The sequence below is a fragment of the Gigantopelta aegis genome, chromosome 8 (assembly GCF_016097555.1).
Source record: "Gigantopelta aegis isolate Gae_Host chromosome 8, Gae_host_genome, whole genome shotgun sequence".
NCBI lineage: Eukaryota > Metazoa > Mollusca > Gastropoda > Neomphalida > Peltospiridae > Gigantopelta > Gigantopelta aegis.
Genome location: NC_054706.1, coordinates 11,096,187 through 11,113,812, shown reverse-complemented (window position 1 = coordinate 11,113,812; position 17,626 = coordinate 11,096,187). Strand labels below are relative to the sequence as shown.

The 17,626-nt window shown below is 37.6% G+C and overlaps 1 protein-coding gene across 1 annotated transcript in view; it reads right to left on the bottom strand.

Moving 5' to 3' along the window:
- The window catches only part of LOC121379467 (proto-oncogene tyrosine-protein kinase receptor Ret-like), a 40,051-nt gene extending 27,057 nt beyond the window's left edge, over positions 1-12,994 (bottom strand). The window contains exons 1-2 of the mRNA XM_041508110.1: positions 12,883-12,994; positions 1,116-1,310 (exon numbers count right to left, since the gene is read on the bottom strand). Of these exons, the coding sequence (XP_041364044.1) occupies positions 1,116-1,310; positions 12,883-12,994 (307 nt within the window). The remainder of the gene's footprint in view (positions 1-1,115; positions 1,311-12,882) is intronic.
- Between the last annotated feature and the right edge of the window lie 4,632 nt (positions 12,995-17,626).

Here is a 17,626-nt window from a genome sequence, read left to right as displayed (position 1 = left end):
CGTTATACAAAACAAACGAACACACAAACAAAGTATCCGACGTAATTATTTATCTAATTATTTTTCTTCTTATTTTTCATATGCCCACTAAGGCCTAAGATACATTAAAGTTACAGGATATCGTGCCCTGGCTAAAATAACTACCGGGAGGGGGGGGGGGGGGGGGGGGGGGGGGGGCAGTAAAACAAATTGTGGTAAGATATTCTCGAGTTAGATACAAATATTTTTATTTTTAAATTTTGTTCCCTCCTCTAAATACGGCCCTGAGGGGCAACTAACTCCCCTCTCCCCTCTCCCGACCACCAAACACACTCCAGCTACGGCCATGATTTATACTCACGTTTTGAAAGATAAAGCGCTTTATTTTGCAGACACTTTTAACAGATATGTTTAGTTTTCATAATTCAAGGGACGTAATCCATCGTAAAGAAGGACGCTAGACGCAGTTGAATAATTGGCCTTTAGCCTAGAATGATCATTTAAACACGTTTCAAACAGCCGTGGTGGAATATATATCACTTTGAGAGAGAGAAAAGAGCAGATGCAAACAATGGTTATAAACTATCGAGCATCAGTAGCGAGCTCGTGTTATTCAACTTTATCAGTGATAGGAATAGAATGAATAGAATGAATATTTAACGACACCCCAACACGAAAAATACACCGGCAATTGGGTGTCAAACTATGTCCATGATAGGTCACTAACCCGAATAATAATAACTATTGTTATTCAACTGATTGGTCACTAATCCGTCTGATCATTCTGGCATTTGATGGTAGTTCGCGAACCTTACCGTAATTTAATCACAACTTACGATACATCACAAACTCATATTGTTTAACCATAGCAAATATAGGCAGCGAGCCCATATCATCATTTAATCATTATATTCTTATGATAGGCCACACACCCTTGTCTTTACTCAGTCACAATATATAAGTACATTCAGCCATAACAATGATAGACCAATTATTGGCAATGATCGATAGGTCACGGACTCTTATAATCACTTAACCACAAGGTATGATAAGTCAGGAACCCATATATAGACCACATAATGATAGGTTATGAACTCGTATCATCATGCAGCCACAGCAGATGATAGTTCACTGACCCGTAATGTCTGCCTTGGTGACCCGTTCCGTCAGTTGCCGGTAGCCCTGTAGTGGGGTGTGTGTCGTCGTCGTCACGTTCTGGTAGTCGCTGGCGCACGTGCAGATCGCGTTGTGGTCACACCAGCACGTGCCCTTGGCCTGGGCGATGCCTTGACCAGTCAGGCTGTTTTTCAACCACTCCCCACGCGGACCAACTGCAAACACAGATTAATATCTACACATGATCCAGTCTGAGCAGGGTAGTAGGTACTCACTACTGAACAGTGTGTATAAACAACATACTGTAGTAGCTTTCATACATCAAATATTTGAAATACTTGAAACATATGAAACATTTTAATTGATTTTAAACAACTAAATGTACTCCAATCACCACCACCCCAGACAAGATGCACACACACTGCCTCAAACAACATGGTTATTACATTTAACTAAATTTCCTTTCAATGTCTGGTTTTTAAGTTTTTGCGTTTTACATTTCATTCAAACACCATAACTGAACTGAAACCACGAAGGACGGACATGTATTGTTGTTTATAGGAGGACTGCCACTCTGAAGACTAGTTCGTCCTATTATATTTAAACCTGCACCAGACAGGATATATATTTATTATATAACATTTAGTGAAATATCTTAAAATGTTAGTGAAATAAAGGTGTTATCAGTCACTCAGTGACGATAATACATTTTAGAGTGAAAATTTCATTTCACTCTGAAATGTGTTATCATCACTGTAGAAAGTGTTATCTTCACTGTGAGAAAGCCGGAACTATTTTGCTGCTGGCATTTTAAAAATAAAGGTAAATTGCCAAAAGTTATAAATAGAAAATGTCATGTTTTTTTGTCACATATGATTTATATCTCATCGAGTGAAGTGTACAAGCATATCTCAGGAGTCGCGCTTGATATATATATATATATATATATATATATATATATATATATACATCACAAATCATTGTCATAACAGTGATGATATCAGGTGTTCGAGAAAGATGGCCATAGCCTGCCCCTATTATTGAACAATATAATACCATCAATTTTGCGGAAATTGAATTAAACTTTTAGTGTATTTTTAAACCAGATTAGTCAGAAAATCTGGATCATATGCATGGGGAAACATACCAGCCAGTAATGAAGGACATACGGATTCTTATTTTCTGCAAAAAAGTGGATTGCTCAAAACAATATATCTTTAAATCTCTTAAATGCTACATCCTAAGTTTGTTGGTGTAGTAGCTTCCGACCAATGGATACTTTTGAATTATAAAATTATAGTTTAAAAAATTCACATTTTTCTGTTTAACTATCAGTGTCCATATATCTGTTTCTGTCATTTTAATATTTATAGTAGTCCAAATTGGATTTTATCTCCAGTGGATACTTAATTTGGTACATATGAAGAAAAAACATATAATTGAGTAAAATAAAATTTGACCACCAACTACGATGATCAGAAACAGATTGGTGTGACGGTACATGCTCTTAATTTCTTTTCGCCTGTGGCGATATTAATTGTTTTAGAGGACCGTGTGCAGTTCCAAATGCACTTAGCCAGATGGGCAACTTGTTACGTAATACCTTTGCGCGACGGTCATCGAGCTTTTCTAATACACACCCCGACAGATGCGGAGGCCATGTGGCCAGTAGTTACGTAATACCTCTGCGAGTGCGGTTTCGACGACCGTGATTTTGGCGACCAAGGCGTCAGTACGTCTGGCGATCAAAGACAAAAATGCGTCTCTGGGAGTTGGGGATATATCACTTGATAGGGGGAGGACCGCCTTGTACCCCCAGGCGATATTCTGATTTTTATAATAAATAGCTAGTTTTTTTTAGATATCGAGGAGAAACATTTGGAAGGCTTCCAGGGAACGGTCGTCGTCAACTGAACGATCTATATTAGTTCAGACGGGACTTTGGTAAATATATATTTTCTGCTCTGTGTATAACCTTGATGTGATTGATGTGACTTTAAATATTTTAATTCTGTATTATACCAATATTCTTTAGACGGTGCTGTCGGTCATCTGACGCAGTATTCTGTAGGCTCACCGTTCTGATATATATATATATATATATATATATATATATATATATATATATATATATATATATATATATATATATATATATAAAGCTTAGCCAGTCATCCTAGAGGACCTAGGTAAACTGTAGGTTATTGTCTTTATTGTGATAGGTACCAGTATTAATTCTGTGTTACAAGGTTACTGAATGAGTAGTTAAGGGTTAATTAAAAAATTAACCAGTTAGGAATAGAGCGGTAATTCCTTTATTAATTAAGTTCCCCTGGAAGCGTTTCTCCATTATCACACGTGTGTGTGTTAGCGTTTCTCAATTATCACACGTGTGGGTGTTGTGTCACGGTGAAGTGATTAGCATATCGTGTAAACTAGACACCTAGAGATTAACTAATTAAGTGATCAGTTCTGGGTTGTTATTATTGTTGTTATTAATTAACTACTGCGGCAGTACATTTGTCAGCGTAGGTTAATACAGTTTCCAAAGTGTATTGTGTTTTTGTTGTGTTTTTCTAGTGAACTAAACGTGCTATAATAATATATACTTTATATAAGATCGTATCTCTGATCATATCTAGAGACGAGCCACAGCGGGTATAACTGCCTGTTACAGAGAGATCTAATAGATATACAGTTAGGAGAGATATTTGAACAATCGTGTTTTATTCAGTTACGGGTATTATAGAATCCCCGTGACAATTGGATATATGGACTTTGATGTTCTCAACTAGAACATTGTAGTTACCATTTAATTTTACAAATTATAACAACTTTGTTAGTCGGAAACATCTTACAATGGCAGCAAACTAAGGACAGTCGCTTTAAAGAGACATACACTAGTTTTAAAACACTACGGCGTGCTTGTAACTACAGAGCCGTTTTTGATAATTGAAATCAGACATTACTTTAAATAGATTTTATTGTTTAGGTTATCAGATTCCGTACATCTGAAGTGTTTCTTGTCATCCTGGTCTTTCTAATACCAAAAAACATGTTTCTTTTTTGTTCTGAGAAGTAGCGGTAATAGTATAGTTGTTAAGGATAGTTTTGTAGATTAACCAAACTTACTTTAAATGCGAGGGTATGCGACTTTAAACATAAGCTTCCATACATTTTATAATGTACAGACATAGTTCGTTGAGACACTGCGTTCGTCGATCTTATTAGCACATTATAACATTATCGACAGTAGGAAATGTCTCAGTTATTTTCTCCAAGGAACCTATACAACTGCATTTGTGTTGCTTCTTTCAAGGACGACAATGTCTTTGAGCTTCTGTTGATATTATTACGAAGGTTACTTCTGAACCCAGAGAGAAAATGTTGGTCACGGCCTTGACAGTGTTGAAACAATCGTCTGCGTTTTTAAAAGGACATTGTCATTATGCGATTTGTCGTTCTCTTTATGCGACTTGTCGCATGCGATCTAATCATATAAAGGAAGAGTAAACTAAAACATGAGACTTATGTGTTGAAAAGATACATACCCGGACCACCAACACATACTGACACTTTAACAAACCAGCGTACTTTTAGTGTTAATAAAAAATGTGACTATTCCTCCTAACTTGGGGCAGCCCTTTTCTTTTCTTTTCGAGGCATTCGGTACAGCTAGCTTGGGGCGAAGTGACGTCAGCTCCTGACCAACTCCTGTATGCACAGTGTAAACAAAAGCAATACTTTTCGACAAGGCGCTTGTCTTTGATCAACCTGACTTGTAAAACAACATAAATGACGTGATAATATAATAAACTATTTAATTAAATATATTTCAAGTTGCATTAATGGAACAAAATGGGGTTATAGTACTTTTCTCTGTTAAACAATCCCAAGGAAAATGTATACTATTAGGCCTATTGGTATGCTACGTTGTCCATGGCAAAAACGACAACCCACGACACCCAAGTGATAATTTTCATTTCTTTGGGACTACGTAATTGGTCACTTCTGTGGTTTTAGATAGGAAAGTCTACTTAATCAATAGGTTTACAGAACTATTTACAGTAATAAACCAAGTCCATTACCATTTTAGGGTCGACAGGTAATATGACACAATACCGGTATGTATTTTTGTGTCTAGACAGTGTCGATTAATGGGTTCGTCTGGTTACTAATCAAATACACACCTGTCAATCAGGAATCTCAGGAATCACAGGTAGAGGCAACTAACAGAATAGACAGATTAACTAAGAAAACACCGTACACAGGTTAATGCAAGGACAAAACATGGTATAATTATTTTGACTTGTTTTGTAGCCACTTTGACATTGGTGTTTTATTTTGTATTGAAAAATAATATATACTTACTGGGATGTATATTATTACAGAACATTGCAATGCATGACTATTTTATCATCCAGCAAAAAAAACAGGTAGATTTTGTTTCTCTAGTTCTAAGACTCAGTCCTGACGTTACACGTTAAATATTACGTAACCACCAGCTCGCCAAAGGGCGTATTCACTAAAATGGAACAAAATGGTTGCGTCCGTTGTATCTAATAGCCGTCACATTTAACCGTTTTATTAATTAAAATGTAATAATATACTTGTTGATATTAAGCAATATCGTTGAATATGCATACCAATCCAAAAGCCTTGCTTAAGCATTCCTTTAAGCCAACGCACATCACGCTAATATAAATAAATATGGCGAAAGGGGGTCTCCTTGCCGATAGCTTCTTTCGGTGTTGAAAGGTTCCGAGAGATGGCCGTTTTGTAAAATGTGTGCAGTTGCATTAGTGTGAAAAGTAGATACCCATCTTCGAATTGATAGACCGAAACCAATAATTTAAAGCTTTGTGTATCAATTGCATTGATATAGAATCAAACGCTTTTTCAAAATCAATTAAAAGTACTAATCCTGGTATGTTTTTAGTCTTAATTTTGAATAAAATATACAATGTCCTTATATTTTCCCCAATAAAGCGTCATTTATAATAATATTTAAAATTGGTTTTATTCGAGCTGCTATGCAGGCGAATGCTAGTTTATAAATGGCATTTAACAGTGATGTAGGTAGGTCTCCAGTTTTTTAAGAGATGTCTGTTGTCATTTGCTTTTGGAATACAAGAAATTATCCTTCTTCTAAACGATACAGATACATTTTTTCTTATCATAATCTTCATTTACAGTTTTTAAAACTCAATCATGAAAACATTTAGGCCAGGACTTTTATTGTTCTTCATTGTGTTAACGTCGATACTAACTTCTGCTTAGATAGTTTACCTTCTAATTTATTTGCAGCTTCATCATCAACGTTAATGCCATGTAATATGAACTACACTTGCCTTGTTGTGTCTCTATCTGCTTTTATTGAATAACCCAATTTACATTTAGCATCAGCATCAGCATTGTATTTTATAAGAAACACAAATTAAATTATGTTTTACTTAGAAATTAGCACAATGTGCTTTTAAATAGTTTAGAATTTTATGTTTTGAGTGTTCGTAAGCCTTTTGGCCGGATGCTGTACTTTTTAACCTCTATATACATTTTATATTTATATTACATGATTTATGTACAGCATGTGTGTGTGTGTGTGTGTATGTGTGTGTGTGTGTGTGTATGTATGTATGTATGTGTGTATGTGTGTGTGTATGTGTGTGTGTATGTATGTATGTATGTATGTATGTATGTGTGTGTATGTATGTATGTATGTGTATATATGTGTGTGTGTATGTATGTATGTATGCATGTATGTATGCATGTATGCATGTATGTATGTGTGTGTGTGTGTGTGTATGTATGTATTGATGTATGAATATCTATATAGTGTATGTATGTCGAGGTTGACTATTACATACATAGATATTAACGCACTGGCGCAGGGGATAATTAAATGTATGTATATATGTATGTATGTATGTATGTGCGTGTATGTATGTGTATGTATGTGTGTGTGTGTATGTATGTATGTATGTATGCATGTATGTATGCATGTATGTATGTATGTATGTGTGTATGTGTGTGCGTGTGTGTGTGCGTGCGTGCATGCATGCATGCATGTATGTATGTATGTATGTGTGTATGTGTGTATGTATGTATGTATGCATGTATGTATTGTAACTTTTATATCATATGTTATACTAGTACACATATATATTTGTCTGATTCAGAGTTCAACAAATCCGCTAACCTGACGCCTGAGGCTAGTGCTTTTTTAACATCGGGCTTGAATACAGTTTTATTTTGCACCCATCACCCCCACCCCCCACCCCTCAAACCAACAAAAAAATCTATTAAAAAAACCACTTTGTGTATGTATGCATACATACATAATTTATAAAGAAAATACTACAATGTGCACATGTGTGCATTGTGGAAAATAGTGAGTTGCAACGGAATATAATCAATAAAAGCTAATAACAATGTTCTATGGGTGGTAACAATAACAATGGTCAAATATTTACTTAATTGAATTAGCTGTTTCGAATTGTCGCTGGACAGCAGTTGCGTTAATTTAAATGTCGATGGTTTATTGCAATAATAAGGTTCAATATATTTATCTCTTATAGTACTGTAGAAAGGACAAATTTGAACAAAGTGATATTCGTCTTCTACTACAGTCATATTGCAGATAAACTAATTATATTATCCCTGTCAATATGGTGGTATCTGCCTATTTTATTGAGAGATTATGGGGGGATAGTCTCTATTTACTCAAACTATGTTTATATTTCAGGGCAATATATTTTTGAAGGTAAGTATCTAGGCAATAATTAACAACAAATGTGGATAGGAGACACTTTGGAGAATTACTGAATGCAGCAAACATAGATTGAATAATTCACTGTTTGAATAGTGATATAAATGTACTGCAATTTTCTACATTTTGATTATACCATATGTGACCAAAACAAATAGTGAGAAGAAGGTCTCGTATTTGACTATCCCAGTTAAAGGGACATACCCTAATTTTTAAACACTATGGTATATCTTTTACTATTAGAGCCGTTTTGATAACTGAAATCATACTTTACTTAGATTTTATTGTTTAGATTATCCATTTCCGTACATTCGATTAGTGTTTTTGGTCATCTTGGTGTTTTTAATATCACAAAATGCATTTCTCATATTTTTAAAAATGCACATGCGTCTGAGAAGTAAGTTATGGAATCGAATTTTAGTCTATTTTTAGAGGGTATTTCACCATTTCAAAGTCACAGACTCAGGTTTCACTCAATTGTAACTTTATTCAAATGTGTTACAGGTTTGTAAATTAACTACACTTAGTGTGCGTTTTCATAGACTGAAACTAGGGTCTGTCCCTTTAACAGCACGTCGTTTTCTTATGCACTTGTCATATAGGGTTGCATAGCACTCCTTCAAAATACAAATATCATCAAATTCAGCAAATATATTCAATATTTAACAATGCGAATGGTCCTACATATGTACCACGGTGATCTGCCTAATTCAAAACTGACCATCATATTAGTAGTGCTCCTTTTCACGCCTAAAATACGTTTACAGAATTGCAAATGTAGGGTATCGTATTATCGTGACTTTGCTTTGTAAAAATCCCACACTTCGCAGCCATAATTTAAAATACTGCTAATATATGTATCAAACAATGATAATAATGTTTCTGCATTTACAAAATAATTACTAGTTTTACCAAATAGAGCCGACATAGCTTTTCTATCTTGGGTACAACCTTCTGAGCGGTATCAAATTTGACAGTATAATAAAAACAGACAACAGGGTAGTTAAAACTCAACAATTTTTAAATCAATTGTCGTGGTATGTCTACCTTTTTGTCAGGTTTCACATTACCACATTTTCTGAATTCCACAATTTTACTTTCAATAGTATTTACTTTTAAATTCCACATAGTTGTGTTTATTGACAAAGTGTCTAACGTACTCTGTAATTCAGGTTCACTTTAGACAGGAATTGTCCCAGAAGGATTCAGATATATTTCCCTGATATTTCACGCATGATTTTATCTGACCATACGTTAATTTTAACATATTTACAAGCTGATTATTTAATCCTAATTAATGGCTAGTGACACATGCAAACCCCCTCATCTCACCCACCATAATTTGTTTTCCTTCACTGAAGTTCATTTAATAAATGCTATCACGACGTTGGTCATCTTATAAAATCATCATATCAGTCAGTATATAAAAATATTCCACTCGAACTAGATGTCAAACAAACAGCAGTAACAAGTCGTCTTGTTGAATGCCACTTAAATTTAAATATTTTATTTCAATGGTTTACAATCAAGACTGGTTTTCATATGAGCTGTCACACATTGGTGGCCGACGCAGATTTACGCAGATCGTCTCAGATCAAAGAAAATGTTTATGGGAACCCATTCACAGACGGTTTGCGTTAGACAAATCTCTCACTGGTATAACGCAGATCGGACGCATATATGACGCAGATCGGACGCAGACTGTCTGCGACTATCGCCCCATATAATAAAAAACTAAAAACATTTATTTACGTCGATCTACGTCAGTCTGCGTCGGCCACCGACTGACTGGAAACCAGCATTTGTGGCCTTTTCTCGGGTAATCCTAGTCGTGGCATTGATTATCTGTCTGATTGCTGATAGCTACGTTAACGGTAAATACTCTGTTACCACTGGACTAAATCTAGCTTAACTTTAAGATAAGCTTCGCAGCATCGATCAATGCAATAATATTATTACAGTTGTTGCTGGAATCGTCATGATGATCATAGAGATAGGTGCATGTACAGACATTTCCTTTCGGTTTCCAGCTAATGTTTATGCATAGCTTCTGTACTCTGACTTCAGTGGACTTAGTTTGAGTTTGGAGTTTTCCTTCTCCTAGGAGAGTTTCTTTACTAGGATTCTGAGCCTCTCCAACCCAGTTTTGATTTTGGAGTTTGCTTCTCCTAGACAGTTGTCTTTCTTGACTCATGTCCTCTGTCTGTCCGGTCCATATTAGTCTAGTTTCTACCCTTTGACCAGTCCAACTTGGGTGACCCTACCAGGAGCCGATGCTCCAACTGGAATAGCTATCCGAGTCATTGAGACGTGCAAGCTACCTCACCACATCAAGGAATGGACCATGAGATAGCTCGAATCGTCAAATATTGGTGTTTCACGAACATATTTCATAACGAATTTTCCAAATAAATAATTCGATAATGTGCACGTATAATTATTTACACGCACACGCACACACACACACACACACACACACACACACACACACACACACACACACACACATACACGTGCGCGCACATTCACAAATGGTTATATTTCCCTGAATATCTTGAACCATGTGAATAATAAGATAATTTACACTATAGGTATTATGCACAGGGTATTTGTATTAAGTCGTACGTATTTCATTTTTGTCACTAAATTTTAGGCCTATTTTCAGAATGTTCTAAAAACTGACCATAGAACCATAGGCGTACGGGCTCCTATTTTTGTAGGGAGTCAGGCTGGCTTTTGCCCGAATTAAACAAAAATGCCCGAATTTGGATAACAGCATTTATTCATATTAGTATCACTACCAAACAACTATATAGGCTTGCAAACGAATCACTACGCCTTTTTACATGGATTACAACTAATTGTGAGAGTAGAATGATGGAAACATGGTAAAAAGGTATCAGGTTAGCACTTTTTGTCCCTAGGGCGGTTCCATTATAAATAACGTAGTGGTGATCAGAGTTGCCGTAAATATCGCCGTTAGTCACCGCTCTACCGATTTCATTTCTCATCCGATTTTTATCAAACTTCACATATAGGAATAGGATCCTCATATCTCAAATTAATTCGCGTTTTACTTCTTTGCATTAAATGTTATTGCCATTGTTTCTAAAACAAGTAGAAATTAAAACGTCTACTGATTTTATTTCTTATCTGATTTTTAGGAAACTTCGCAATATAATTGACAAGCTGCGAGAGAATTTCCAACTTTTCCGATGCTTTCTTATAATTCTAAGGTTGTCCGGTCTGCGGCAATTTGTTTTGTCTCTATGCATACATGGTCTAAATCAAATTTCATTATGTGTGGTGGAGGTACAAAGCAAATTCCACCCTGCCACCCACTCCCTCTGTTGTGATCAATTGTGGGAACTGCCCTTAATCTTAATAACATGTTATGTTGTGAGTGGTTGGGGTATGCCCCATGCCCCATGCCCCATGCCCCATGCTCCATGCCCTGTCTTCCCCATGCCCCATGCCCTGTCTGCCCCATGCCATAAGCTTTGGAACAACCCTTACTATTTGTGCAGGTCAGCAGACAAATGAACTCGTTGAGATGTTCCAATAAACATTTTATTTTGTGAGAGATAGGGAATGAATGAAGTATACATCGACTATTGGGTGTCAAACTAGAATGATAGGGGTACCACCCTATGCCTTCACCAATACCCCACCGCCCCACAACCGCCATTATCTTTGGAACAGCCCTTACCCTTTGTGCAGTCTTGTGGACAGATGAAACATGCTGAGACATTCCATCAAACGTTGTATATTGTGAGTGTCACGGGGATCCTATAATATTCGTAACAGAATAAACACGATTATCCAAATATCTCTCCTAACTGTATATCTATTAGATCTCTCTGTATCGGGCAGTCCAATACCCGAGTGGCTCGGCTCTAGATATATCAGAGATAAGATCTTATATAAAGTATATGTAATAAGCACGTTTAGTTCACTAGAAAACACAACAAAACACAATACACTTTGGAATCTGTATTAACCTTACGCTGACAAATATATTTCCCGCAGTTAATTACTTACAACAACAATAATAATAACAACCCGGAACTAATCACTTAATTAGTTAATTACTAGGTGTCTAGTTTACACAATATTCTAATCACTTCACCGTGATACAACACACACACGTGTGATAATTGAGAAACGCTTCCAGGGGAACTTAATTAATAAAGGAATTATAACTCTATTCCTAACTGGTTAATTTTTAATTAACCCTTAACTACTCATTCATTAACCTTGTAATACAGAATTAATACTGGTACCTATCACAATAAAGACAATAACCTACAGTTTACCTAGGTCCTCTAGGATGATTGGTTAAGCTTTAATAATTTTAGAACAGTGAAGCCTACAATTTACTTCGTCAGATTACCGGAAACACTGTCTAAATAATATTGGTATAATACAGTATTAAAATATTTAAAGTCACATCAGTCACATCAAGGTTATACAACAGAGCAGAAATATATATTTACCAGTCCAAAAGGACACGTTCCCCGGAAGCCTTCCAATATGTTTCTCCTCGATATATCTCAAATCCTAGCTATTTATTACAAAAAGCCGAATATTGCCTGGGGGCACATCGCGGTACTCCCCCTATCATGTGATATTTCCACAGCGACCAATACGCCATTTTTTTTCTTAGATGGTCAGACTAGCTGTCGCCATTCCGCTAGGAATACAAGGTCGTAAAACAGAACTCGCGGAGGTATTACGTAACTACTGGCCACATGGCCGCCACACCTGGTCTGGGTGTGTATTAGGGGGTACGGTCGCGCGGAGGCATTACGTAACAAAGTGCCCACCTAGTCTATGTGCATATTGGGAACAGCTCGACCACCGTCGCGCGGGGGTATTACGTAACCAAGCCGCACACGGCCCTCTAAAACAATTAACACCGCCACAGGCGAAAAGATAAGAGCATGTTCCGTCACAGTTAGTAATGGGTACCATCCCTGATTTCCCCTTCCCGCCATAATCTTTGGAACCGTCCTTACCCTTCGTGCAGTCTTGTGGACAGATGAACTTGTTGAGACGTTCCACGTCGTCGCAGGCGCCATCAACGCAGGTGTCCATGGCCGGCGTGCACGTCTGGAAGAAGGGGGACATCCTTCCCGGGGGCCCCGGCCGCCAGCGACATAGGCCACTCCCAGCCCCCAGGCCGCACGACGACTGACACGACGTCATGGTGAAGAACCGTGAACAGCTCAATTCTGAAAACATCAAGTTAGTTTTCAGTATAATAGGTCGTTTATGAAAATATATATATATATATATTTGCAGTCATTAATTTTGTTATAATCATAGGCGGCGCCTGCCCCAACTAACTCATCCTACCACCACCACCCTAATTCACCCTAACCAGCTGAAAGACGAATTAGTTTTTTACTGGCACCTCCTGTAGCCGACATCTTCTAAAGTGTGTGATATTTAACATTAACATGTAATACGTAATATTAATTAAGTAGTAATAGGTGAATTAAAACTGAATATGGTGACTATATTTCTTCATTAATGCGCCAAAAAGCTAATTAGAAACTCATGCGTCAGTCGCTATTCTGTGTGTTTGGCTATTTGAAACTTGAATTTGGTTTTGTGACGATATTGCTAATCATCTAAATGAGTTCATTGTTGTACCTAGTTAGGCGACATGTTTAGTAACGTCACTACCGTCATCGGGTTGCCTGCCGTGTCTCGACATATTAGATGTGTGTCGTCTGTGACCGTTCATCAACCTAGAACTTTCATTAGACTACCATGTCTACACAAATTTACACGTCTCTTTGTCTTCGTCCTGTGCTGCCTTTACCATAGTTTGACACCTAATAGCCGCTGTATTTTTCGACCTGGGGTGTCGCGTATATATATATATATATATATATATATATATATATCAAACTATATCAAACTTTATAATTATATATTTGCATGCAGTGGAAAAACTTAATTGTACCCAAAACTATTTTCAAAGGCTTTAGAACAGTACAAAGCTAATGACCTTACCATTATTTCATTGTTGTTATTTAACAATTCCAGAAATTTCAACATCCTATGTTTATTTTTATAATAGTTTGGTACATGTCTGATAGATATGCACATTGAACAGACAAGTATAAAATGGAATTCATCTTCAATTAAATTACAACGGCCTCGGTGGTGTCGTGGTTAAGCCATCGGATATAAGGCTGATAGTTACTGGGTTCGCAGCCTAGTACCGGCTTCCACTTAGAGTAAGATCACGACACCTTCTTCTCTCTTACTAACCACTAATACTAACAACTAACCCTGAGGTGTGTGCCCAGGACAGCGTGCCTGAACCGTAATTGGATATAAGTACGAAAATATTTTAAAATAAATAAATAAAATTAAATTACAAGTAACACATTTTTTATTCTCCAGTGCCATTGGGTTAGGTTTCGTCCATCTTTCCGTTTCAATTAATAATAAGAGTATACGTAGGCCATACGTACCGGCCTCGGTGGCATCGTGGTTATGTCATCGGTCTACAGGCTGGTAGGTACTGGGTTCGGATCCCAGTCGAGGCATGGGATTTTTAATCCAGATACCGACTCCAAACCTTGAGTGAGTGCTCCGCAAGGCTCAATGGGTAGGTGTAAACTGGTTCAACAAAGGTCATGGTTTGTGCTATCCTGCCTGCGGGAAGCGCAAATAACATATCCCTTGCTGCCTGTCGTAAAAGAGTAGCCTATGTGGCGACAGCGGGTTTCCTCTAAAACAGTGTCAGAATGACCATATGTTTGACGTCCAATAGCCGATGATAAGATAAAAATCAATGTGCTCTAGTGGTGTCGTTAAATAAAACAAACTTTACTTTTTTTACGTAGGCCATACTTTAATTACGCTTCCTATTAAGAAATCAAAGAGAAGTAAGAGTAAACGCCTTGTTATTTGAACACGAATACGATGTTCAGTAATGATGATGCTGGCAATTACCAGTTAAAGGTGAACATACTAGGGGGTGCATAGACCATGCACCCTCCCCAATTACATCTCTTTTTCTCCAGCCACGATTGTACTTTTACCTGTCGTCCCATAACACGTGTAAAAGCGGGAATTAAATTTTTTATAGATAGTGGGTGATTCCCCGCCCATAGACGGGTGCCCCTCAATATAACATTCTGGCTACGTCAATGAAAGCGAATTATGCTGGTAAGTGCCATATTATGCTTCTTTATATATATATATATATATATATATATATATATATCGACAAATTGTACCACGCTTAGGTTGTTTTCGACATTAACAAAAGTGTGCGGTAAATATCTATAACCGCACACTTTTTTAAACACCCACCTCTCGCCCAGCCAACTTTCCTTATCGCGTCATGCAACGTCACTTAGAAGCGTGGTACACTTGTGAGGGTCTATCGAAAGTGTGCAAATATTAAACCATGCATAAGTTTAGTCGTAACTTTAACTCATTAGAGTTGCAAGAGCTGTATTTCACTATTTTTATATATTTGGTCATAAATAACTACAAATTAATCTATTCTATTCATAATCTTGTTCGCCCTTAAAAGCGTGCAAAATGAAATCATTTTAATATAATTAAAGATACAATGTTGATTTTTAAAGAAAACAAATAGCATATAATTTGGTCATTATGCAACAATCTGCATGTTACATACCCTTTAAGTTTAACCGTATTACATTAATTCAGTGTCACAATACACGCAAATTTATATAATATATACACCTGCACAACGTCAAGCACCACCCATTTTTTTCACAGACACGGACACGCCATGTCGAACTACGTGAATATCAATAATATTTTATATTTTTACATTTATATCTGATTGCAGTAGATAATATGTTTTTTTTAAAAGAAACGCTTCAGATGATGCCATGGAGATACTGACGGATTTGATTAACATTTGTACAAGTGACATGAAAATTAGCATTTGTCATACAATTTATAACTATTGCTCCACAGCTGATACAAACGACCTGATGGTCGGCAACGTCACTTGTGACTGTGATGCGGTGCTGTGCGGTGCGGTGTGGTGTAGTGCGGTGCGGAGCGGTGTGGCGCAGTACGGTGTTACGTAGTACAGTACACTACATTATATATACCGGAAACGACTGGAATCCGGAAGTGATGTATATATACTAACACTAACCGCAGTCGTCGCCGTGTGTTGATTTCCTCTGTAACAGCGAGATGTTGACGACTTTCTGGACCTTCAGCGACTGTGACAACGCCACGTCGACAACGACCTCGACAGAAGGTCTGTCAAACGCCTGGAGCAGGACGGGGTCCCTGACGTACACGATGCCCAGTTCTGGGCTGACGTCCAACATCAGCGTGTGTGGCTTCGTTCGGTTGATGCTGAACACAGCTCCCTCCAGACTGGATCTTTTCGTCAGCCTCAACACCTGTGTACAATAAAACGCCTCAACACCTGTGTACAATAAAGCGTCTCAACACCTGTGTACAATAAAACGCATCAACACCTGTGTACAATAAAACGCATCACCACATGTGTACCATAAATCAGCTCAACACCTGTGTACAATAAATCACATCAATACCTGTGTACAATAAAACACCTCAACACCTGTGTACAATAAAACGCCTCAACATCTGTGTACATTAAAACACACTGAACAAAATTTGGAACAGCTCCCTCGAGATTGGATCATTTCGCCAGCTTGCACTCCTGTGTACAATAAAACTCCTCAACAATAAAACAATGAGCAGAATTTGGAACACAGCTCCCTCCAGACTGTACCCTTTCGTCAGCCTCAACACGTGTGTACAATAAAACAATGAGCAGAATTTGAGACGGTAAAAACAAACAGAAACAAAAACAAACATAGTCCATAACGGGTGTTAGATCCTGCAGCCCATCCCACCTCAGACTATAGCGTGATACAGTTACGGGTACTCACTTGTGAATATCGCGTCGCATTCTTGCTGAGGCTAGCGGTGTATCCGTCTTGCAAGGCCACTGGCGATGTTCTTTTCGCAGGTAAGACGTTCAGCTTTAATGTCACCTGTGAACACAAGCACCACCAGATCTTCATCAAACACTCGTACATAATGATAAATGATATATACTCTTCCAAAAAGTAGGGGAACCTGAATTATTAATGTTAATATCAACTATTAGACCGAACATACGTTTTGACAACAGACATCCATATAAAGAACATTCATGTCTGTTTGTCAACACATTCCATGGTTTGCACGCAGAACTTGCCCCGTACATGTGCGTGTGATATCATTCTCGATTTTGACAATTTCCAGGAAGGTCGATTAATCACTGTGGAAAAATTATTTCTGTCAATCTTTTTCATTCGGTTGATCATACAGTTGTTATTGTTTTGTTTTCAGTCATTTTTGTTTGAATTTGCGATGCGGCGTATGCAACGCGATGAACGTCTACGGGCTATTGGCATGCTGCAAACGGGCAGAAGTCAGCGTGAAATGGCCAACACCTTCAATATTTCAAAGTCAGTGATTAGCAGACTATGGAAAAGGTACCAACAAACCCAAAATGTTGCGATCGACCCCATTCAGGTCGTCCCAGGGCAACGACAGGAGTACAGGATCGATTCATCCGTAACCAGGTTCTAAGAAATCGAGCTCAAACGGCAAATCAAATTGTTGCAAACCTTCATCAGGCTACTGGTGTCCGAGTTGCGGGTCAGACGATTATAAATCGTCTTCATGCAGCCCATCTTCATGCTGGACGGCCCCGGATTGTGCCTA